This window comes from Ipomoea triloba, chromosome 2, assembly GCF_003576645.1.
Source record: "Ipomoea triloba cultivar NCNSP0323 chromosome 2, ASM357664v1".
Classification (NCBI taxonomy): Eukaryota; Viridiplantae; Streptophyta; class Magnoliopsida; order Solanales; family Convolvulaceae; genus Ipomoea; species Ipomoea triloba.
The window spans coordinates 7294786-7304256 of record NC_044917.1 but is presented as its reverse complement, the minus strand read 5'-3'; the positions used below and the strand labels follow the sequence as shown (position 1 = coordinate 7304256).

Genomic DNA, 9471 nt, shown 5'->3' with positions numbered 1-9471 from the left:
TGTATTTTTATATGGTACAATTATAAATTATTTTTCAAATGTTGTACTATTATTTTTTTTTATCGGGCAAAAAATGTTGGGAATCGAGTTGAAGCAATATTATTTAATAACGACATTGGAAGGTATGATAAACTCTAATAAAAAATACAACTACATTTGAACTTTAAACGGTAAAATATTATCCAAAATGACATTTTAGTATTTATATTACTTTTTTTCCTTTTCAATTTCAATAATTATATTTTCTCTCTACCAAATAATATAATTTGAATTTCTAATTTATTATCATTTTATTCTTTTCTCACCAAATTATAATTTCTTTCCCGTTTCAACAAAAAAGCTTTGTAATATGCTACCTAATTGGAAAAAGCGGGCATTGATTAAAAAAAAAAAAAAAAAAACCTACTAAACCACTTGCGTGTCAGAGTCAAGGATGTTTGGTTGTACTGTACTGTTGTAGAGGCTTAGCCTTTTCATTATCTGTTCTTTAAATAATTACACTTTTGGAAAAAGACTTTTGACCAAATGATTTAGCTACAAAGCACTGGAATTCGCAATGAAAATGAACAACAAAAAAATAAATAAAGAAATCAGTGCATAAGGTGCAAGTATGAGTTCATCAAGGCATCATTGTTTTTCCCTACTCTTCTTTCTTCTCTTTCACAAGATTTCCTGCGCAACTGATACCATAACGGCAAGTTTGTCTGTGAAAGATGGTGAAGGAGAGACCGCCATTGTTTCCTCTAATGGAGCCTTCCAACTGGGTTTCTTCAGCCCAGGTAAGTCCGGGAATCTATATCTTGGCATATGGTACAACAACATATCTGTTACAACTGTGGTGTGGGTCGCCAACAGGGAAACCCCTCTAAATACAACCTCAGGAATCCTTAAAATCATCAAACCCGGAATTCTTGTTCTCCTCAATGAAGCTAATAGCACCATATGGTCCACAAATACCTCAAGAACAGTCCAGAATCCCATTGCACAGCTTTTGGATTCTGGGAATCTTGTCATTAAAGATGCAGGGGATGGGAATGAAGAGAAGAATTTTGTGTGGCAGAGTTTTGATTACCCAACTGATACATATTTGCCAGGGATGAAATTAGGGTGGAACTTTGTGACTGGGCATGAGACATACTTGACATCCTGGAAGAACAGAGAAGACCCAGCTACTGGGGATTATATGTATTACATGAATCGCAATGGTTTTCCACAGAATTTCCTGAATAAGGGCTCAGCTGTGGTCTATAGATCTGGGCCGTGGAATGGTTTTCAGTTTAGTGGGTCACCAAATTCAAGAAAGAGCCCTTTCTATGAAATTGGATTTGTTTTTAACCAAACTGGAGCATACTTCACTAACCAGCTTCTTCAACCAGTTTTAACCAGGGCAACATTGAGAGGGAATGGTTTTCTGGAACGCACAACATGGATTGATAGGACTCAAAGTTGGGGGATTTACCTCTCTATACCCACAGACAGCTGTGATACTTATAAACTGTGTGGTGCCTATGGAATATGCAACATTCAAAGCTCTCCTATGTGTGGGTGTTTGGACAAGTTTGTGCCAAAGAACCAAGAAGATTGGCTCCAGGCAGATTGGTCAAGTGGCTGTGTAAGGAGGACACCTCTGAGTTGCAATGAAGGAGAGGGGTTTCTTAAGTACTCTGCTATCAAATTGCCAGACACTCAGAATGCTTGGTTCAATCAGACGATGACACTCGAAGAGTGCAAGGCGCTTTGCGCGAAAAATTGCTCTTGTATGGCTTACTCGAACATAGAGATTCGCAATGGAGGAACCGGGTGCTTCATGTGGTTCGATGACCTGCTAGACATTAGATTGGTACCAAAGGAAGGGCAAGATATTTATATCAGGGTGGCTGCTTCAGAGATTGGTAAGAGCTATGATTGCAAACTTTGATGTTTTTATATGCTTAGAACATAATATTCTATGGCAAATTATGCTTTAATTTAGGTATGGATGCCCAAATCTTGAAAAGCATAGACCTTTGATCTGCATATACTTAGTAGCATTATTCTAGGCCTTGATAACTCAAGGATATAGAGCTCCGCTTCACTGGAAGATTTGGTGTTGAGAGAATCATACCCCATACTCATTCTTCTTATAGTGAATTTTGCAGCCTCCCAGGCCGGATCAAGTGATTCAAGTGGAAAGAAACGAAAGATAATCATTATTACTGTGTTGCCATCGGCTGGAGCGTTTATGCTAACTCTGATTCTTGTGGCCTGCTATAGAAGGAAGAAATGTTCAGAGGGGAAACATAAAGGTAAGCAGAATGAGTCATCTTTGTTCTGACTTGCGAATCAAGAGAAATTATTCATGACTAATTACATTTACATCTTATGTGAATGTGTTTTTTTATCTGGTTCCCTTACCTCAAACTGAATTCATTCCAATCACATTGTAGTGAGGCGAGGGCATAACATGAGGGATTATAACGAAGAAGACAACAGCGATGAGTTCGAGCTACCTGTGTTTGACTTAACGACGCTAAATAAGGCTACTAACAACTTTTTAATGGAGTACAAGCTTGGAGAGGGTGGATTCGGACCTGTTTACAAGGTAAACATTTATACAATGAGCAACACTGATTGGTGAATTAAACAGAATGTCTTCGTTAGCTTAATTTCTTCGAAAACTAATTGACTGTTGATGGAAGAGTACTGTTTGTTGAATACTTGTGTGTTTGTTACAAATTTTGACATAACATAAATATTTTTAGGGTGTGCTAGATAATGGACAGGAAATAGCCGTGAAGCGGCTCTCCGGAACTTCTACACAAGGACAGGATGAGTTCAAGAATGAAGTACTGTGCATCGCTAAACTCCAGCATAGAAATCTAATAAGGATGTTAGGATGCTGCATTGAAGGAGAAGAAAAAACGCTGATCTATGAATTCATGCCGAATGGAAGTCTTGATGCATTTATATTTGGTGAGGCCTTTTTACGTCTATAGCAAATTAGCAATTGTTATTACGAGAAATGCATATGAAGGGGTGAAATAGTAGAGCTAATAGATCGTTTAATTTTTTATATGGAAGTAGTTTGTAGTTTTGTTGGCACAAGATAACCCTATGTTACAATTGTTGCAGATGAAGCACAAAGCAGACTTCTAGATTGGCCAAAGCGCTTCCAAATTATCAACGGGATAGCTCGGGGACTTATGTATCTTCATCAAGATTCCCGACTTAGAATCATTCATAGAGATTTAAAAGCTAGTAACATCTTACTGGATACCAACTTGGAACCAAAGATATCCGATTTTGGAATAGCGAGATTCATGGGAGGGAATGAAATAGAAGCCAAGACACACCGAGTAGTAGGAACATAGTAAGAATCTTAAGAGCATTTCGTTATACTATATCTTCCATCTTCACTTGTAACATTTGGGTACATTCTTTGACGCAGTGGCTATATCTCTCCAGAATACGCATTACGTGGCCTCTATTCAGTAAAGTCCGATGTATTTAGCTTCGGTGTCTTGGTATTGGAAATTATAAGTGGGAAGAGGAATACAAAATTTACTAGTCCAGATGATGACATCAACCTTCTTGGATATGTAAGCATTGTAATTTTCTTTGCAAATATTTACAGAGCACTATATAACATAATTCTTCTACTTTCTACAGGCATGGAAGCTGTATAGAGAAGGTAGATCAATGGAGTTGCTCGAGCCACATCTAAGCGACACACATTATTCTCTTTCGATATCCGAAGTGTGCAGGTCAATTCATGTGGCTCTGTTGTGCGTGCAACAGCGCCCAGAAGACAGGCCAAGCATGTCTTCCGTGATCCTAATGTTGAATAATGAAGGTGTCTTGCCCCCGGCTAAACAGCCCGGTTTTTTCACAGAAGGTGATAGTACCAGTTGTTCTAGCAGAAATGAGTTAAGATCAACAAACGAGATCACCATTACAAGCTTAGAACCGCGCTAGAAAGCGCCCATTACAGATAATGAAAATGACAGGAACACAGAAAATTTTGCCCCGTCTGAGTTTCGATTATTTACCAGGAATGAAGGTTGGGAAGAACCTGGTTGAATGGATCATTCATTCATTCAATGCTACACTTGGTTTTTGTTTGGCACTTGTCAGACATACAAATTCTGCCATTTTTGTGTGGATCCATTGGGAAATACAGCATCAACAAAAGTTCAAATATTGCATTGATTTTTTGTTTGAGGAAGAAATATTGCATTAATTCTTATAGGAGCTGCTCTTGTGTGAAATTGTTTCATGTAAGACTGTAATAGAAATATACTATTACACTGATTGATTTAATTCTTATAGGGAAAAAGGATAAATAGTTCCTAAATTTTATATCAGAAGTTAAATAGACCATTGGATTTTTAAAATTTTTAATTAAATTTATCATGTTTTTTTTTTACATCAAAACTAAAAAAATAAGTTATTGACTTGTAATAGGATGTAACCCCTTCTTATGTTGCAACTTCGGTGCACCACACGGTCCACACCATGAATGTGTCAGCTTTTGAAAGAAGTTGACAATAAAAAAACTCCATTTTTGTTTTTGTCATTTGTTATTATCTAAATATTTTGATTCTTGAACGGTTGAACCCAACCACTGTGCATTTTTGGAAGGTACCGTTGACCAAACCACGTGGAGGAGCTGCGGGATAAGAGTTCTTGTTTTTTCCAATTCGATCCAGCACATTAATGTGCAGGAATAACAAATAAACAATACGAATATGGCAGGCGAAAATGATAAAAAAAGGAAACAAATAGGTATAGGGATCCTAAATACTAAACTCAGTGACGGACGAAGGCATTAGGTGCAACAGTGCAAGTATGAGTTCATCAAGCCATTGCTGCTTTTCCCTGTTATTCTTTCTTCTCTTTCACAAGATTTCCTGTTCAACTGATACCATAACCGCAACTCTCTCTGTAAAAGACGGTGAAGGAGAGACCACCATTGTTTCATCTAATGGGACCTTCGAACTGGGATTCTTCAGCCCAGGTAAGTCTGAGAACCGATATGTTGGCATATGGTACAAGAACATATCTGTTACAACTGTGGTGTGGGTCGCCAACAGGGAAACCCCTCTAAATACAACCTCGGGAATCCTTAAAATCATCAAACCCGGAATTCTTGTTCTCCTCAATCAAGATAACACCACCATATGGTCAACTAATACCTCAAGATCAGTGCAGAATCCCATCGCACAGCTTTTGGATTCTGGGAATCTTGTCATTAAAGATGCAGGGGATGGCAATGAAGAGAAGAATTTTCTGTGGCAGAGTTTTGATTACCCAACTGATACATATTTGCCAGGGATGAAAATAGGTTGGGACTTTGTAACAGGGCATGAGACATTCCTGTCGTCTTGGAAGAGCAGCGAAGATCCATCCACTGGGGAGTTTAAGTATTCCATTAATCGCAATGGGTACCCACAGAATTTCCTAAAAAGGGGTTCAATTGTGCGATATAGATCTGGTCCCTGGAATGGCTTCCAATTTAGTGGCTCACTAAACTCAAGACAGAGCCCTTTTTATGAAATTGGATTTGTTTTTAACCCCAGAGAAGCATACTTCACTAATCACCTTCTTCAACCGGTTATAACAAGGGCCACACTAAGCTGGAATGGACTTCTAGAGCGCACAACATGGGTTGATAGGACTCAGCGTTGGGTCCTTTACCTAAATGTGCCCACAGACACCTGTGATATTTATAAGCTGTGTGGTGCATATGGGAAATGCAATATCCAAACCTCTCCTGTGTGTGGATGTTTGGACAAGTTTGTGCCGAAGAATGAAGCTGATTGGCTCAAGGCGGATTGGTCTAGTGGTTGTGAAAGGAGGACGGCTCTGAGTTGCAATGAAGGAGAGGGGTTTCTTAAGTACTCTGGTATTAAGTTGCCAGATACACAGAGTGTTTGGTTTAATCAGACAATGACACTTGAAGAGTGCAAGACACGTTGCTTGAGAAACTGCTCTTGTATGGCTTACTCTAACATAGAGATACGCAATGGAGGGACTGGGTGCTTCATGTGGTTTGATGAACTGCTGGATATTAGATTGGTACCAAATGAAGGGCAAGACATTTATATCAGGGTGGCAGCTTCTGAATTAGGTAAGAGCTTTGCTCCCATCTATTTATTGATGATTAATACTTTGTGCTTTAAAACATTATGCAAGATCATGATGACTTAATGATAGAGCCTTACTTGGACAACCCTGCCAAGTTGGTCAGAGTGTTTACTTGGGTAATTATAAGGTTATAAGTTCAACTCACAATGAAATCAGCCTATTGATTTTCTTGATTTGAACTGGTTAATGGGTAATATAGGCTCGTTTACCTCCTTGTGGTCCTTTGCTGACTAGATTAGAGAAAACCGCTAGTGACCACAAGGTTACAAGTTCGACTCCCAATGGAAGCAGCCTATTGCCCTTTTTAATTTGAGCCAATTAGCTATGTACAACCTAGGCTGGTTTATGACTCTTTGCCGGTCATTTGAAAGTTGATTTTAGTGGTGATGGAGTCAAGTGTTGGGTAGGGAATTTGACTTAGCCACAGTGTTTTCTAGGATAGAGACGTGTAATGCCTCAACAAGGAGACTAAAGAGACGCTACTAAATGCCAATGCTACTTTCGTGGATATTGGACTCTCAATTAGTTTTAAGCATGTACATACGTTCGGATTGTGCCACCAGATTTCCTTTGTCACCCAAATGATAGAGTCTACTTCACTGGAAGATTTGGTATTCAGAGACTCAGAGCCCATAATCATTCTTCTTGTATTGAATTTTACAGTCTCAGAGGTCAGATCAAGTGGAAAGAAACAGAAGATACTCATTGTTACTCTGTTGCCATTGGGTGGAGTACTTATGCTAACTCTGATCCTGGTGGTGTACTATAGAAGAAAGAAGAAAAATTCAGAGCTGAAACATGAAGGTAAACACAATTAATCATCATTGTTAATCTTTTTCTATCTGGTTACTTATTTGAACAACTAAAGCTATCAATCATATTTTAGTAAGTCGATGGCACAACAAGGGGGATTACAGCAATGAAAGCAGCAACAATGAGTTTGAGCTGCCTGTATTTGACTTATCTACGCTAAATAAGGCTACTGATAACTTTTTAATCGGGAACAAGCTTGGAGAGGGTGGATTTGGACCTGTTTACAAGGTAAATGAACATATATACAACTATATATCACATTTATTTTCAAGAACCAATACTGGTTGGTGAATGAAACTGAATATCTTTTTTTTTTTTTGACTATTATTCATCCATTGAAATCCTAAAATAGCTGTAAACTTGATGGAAGAGTATTGTTTTTAGGGGGTGTTAGAAAGTGGACAGGAAATAGCTGTGAAGCGGCTCTCGAAAACTTCTACACAAGGGCAGGATGAGTTCAAGAATGAAGCATTGTTCATCGCTAAACTCCAGCACAGAAATCTAGTAAAGATGATAGGATACTGCATTGAAGGAGAAGACAAAATGTTGATATATGAATTCTTGCCAAATGGAAGTCTTGACTCATTTATATTTGGTGAGGCCTTCTTACAACAATATAAATCAATCAAACAATCATCATCATTAGAATTAGCCATTTCTTGCTAGAGCTCAACTGATTTGTTATATATTGAAGTAATTCATAATTTTGTTTGCACAAGATAACCCCCATATGACAATTGTTGCAGATGAAACACAAAGCAGACTTCTAGATTGGCCAAAGCGCTTCCACATTATCAATGGGATAGCTCGGGGACTTATGTATCTTCATCATGATTCTCGACTTAGAATCATTCATAGAGATCTAAAAGCTAGCAATATCTTACTAGATATCAACATGGAACCAAAGATATCAGATTTTGGATTAGCGAGATCATTTGGAGGGAATGAGATTGAAGCCAATACAAACAAAGTAGTTGGAACATAGTAAGAATGTTAAGACCATTTCATTTTATTGTATCTTTATCTTCTTTGCTTGTAATATGTGCGGTTTCTTCAATGCAGTGGCTATATCTCACCAGAATACGCAGTACGTGGGCTCTACTCAGTAAAGTCCGATGTATTTAGTTTCGGTGTACTGCTATTGGAAATTATAAGTGGGAAGAGGAATACAAAGTTTTTTGATCCAGATAATGACGACATCAACCTTCTTGGACATGTAAGCATTATAATTTTTCTTGCAAATATATTTGCAAGTGCACTAGCTAACATTAGTCTATTTTCTACAGGCATGGAAGCTGCATAAAGAAGGAAGGTCAATGGAATTAGTTGAACCACATCTAAGTGACACAGCTTCTCTCTCAGCAAGCGAGGTGGTTAGGTCAATTCATGTGGCTCTATTGTGTGTGCATCAACGCCCAGAAGATAGGCCAAGCATGTCTTCTGTGATTGTAATGTTGAATAATGAAGCTGGTGCTTTGCCTCAAGCAAGGCAGCCAGGTTTTTTCACAGATGATGATGCTCATTCTTTTAACATGAATGAATTTGGATCAACAAATGAGATATCCACTACAAGTTTATCAACAGGTGAAATGACCATTACAAGAGTAGACCCATGCTAGAAAGCATGCATTTTTCTTTCATTCTTTTTGTTCTATTATGTTCTCAAGCTTGCATAATATATACTTTGATCCTTTGATTTTAGAAATGCAAATATATCTCCTTGCAAAAGTGGTTTTTATCAAAACAATGACGTGCTCACGGATGGTTACTTTATATAACTATAAACTTTTAGTTGAAATGTTTAGAAATTTTAGTGTAGTACTAATATAGTAGTAATATATTAGCTATCAAAGTGTAAATACATTAGCATTCTTGCTATTGTAGTATTGTTCATAACCTAACACCCACCAGAAACCAACTGAGCTCCCCCTATTCAATACTTTTTGTTGATTACAAAGGTTAAAATGATGTGTGATAAGCTTGCATTTTTCAGAATTTTGAAACTTGTCGTTCGTTCTTGTGGTGCGTACGTGTGAATGTATGTTGCAAAAATGGGACACAGGACGTGTTATGGAACAAATGGGAGGCATGTGATACGCATAAAAGTGGTTTAATTAGTGGGAAGTTTGAAATGAAAGAATTAATTATGGTGCGTAATTAAATGAAAGTTAATTAATTAAAAAAATATTTGGAAAATGTTATTTGTGTGAGATGGAGCAGCGTGATTGCCTTGGTTTTGCATTATATATATGATGATTTGGTAAGTGGGACATGAGCAACTCCCCTCCACGTGAATGGGTGCCTTGTAGGTTTCAATTTCTATTTTCTAGGCAAAACACCCATATATCCACACCTGCACGCCATTTCAAATTCATGCATCTCATTGGTCTAATGGATTTCATTGGAGTGTGGAGACTGGAGATACACACACATATATATACATAAAGACAGATTGAGTTGCGGAGCCGAGGAACACAAGGCTACTGCTTACATCAAATTTCAGGCCTATTGTTTAATTATGAGGTTTTATTT

At 37.8% G+C, this 9471-nt stretch overlaps 2 protein-coding genes across 4 annotated transcripts; both read left to right on the top strand.

The window, feature by feature from the left end:
* Positions 1-553: 553 nt before the first annotated feature.
* Positions 554-4380, top strand: LOC116011076 (G-type lectin S-receptor-like serine/threonine-protein kinase At4g27290). 3 transcript variants are annotated; one of them, XM_031250585.1, is made up of 7 exons: positions 555-1892; positions 2127-2285; positions 2427-2581; positions 2742-2952; positions 3112-3349; positions 3428-3578; positions 3649-4380. In XM_031250585.1, exons 1-7 carry the CDS (start codon positions 611-613, stop codon positions 3952-3954), a joined length of 2502 nt encoding a protein of 833 aa, XP_031106445.1. In that variant the 5' UTR covers positions 555-610; the 3' UTR covers positions 3955-4380. The 3 variants fall into 3 exon arrangements, with proteins under 3 accessions (XP_031106447.1, XP_031106445.1, XP_031106446.1); XM_031250586.1 differs by having other exon boundaries at positions 556-1892; positions 2139-2285; positions 3649-4372; XM_031250587.1 differs by lacking the exon at positions 3649-4380 and having other exon boundaries at positions 554-1892; positions 3445-3539.
* Positions 4381-4762: 382 nt separating this feature from the next.
* LOC116009754 (G-type lectin S-receptor-like serine/threonine-protein kinase At4g27290) lies at positions 4763-8667 on the top strand. The gene is made up of 7 exons (XM_031248881.1): positions 4763-6109; positions 6790-6930; positions 7013-7167; positions 7324-7534; positions 7686-7923; positions 8002-8155; positions 8226-8667. The coding sequence occupies exons 1-7, from the start codon at positions 4828-4830 to the stop codon at positions 8556-8558; spliced, it is 2514 nt and encodes an 837-aa protein (XP_031104741.1). The 5' UTR covers positions 4763-4827; the 3' UTR covers positions 8559-8667.
* Positions 8668-9471: the final 804 nt, after the last annotated feature.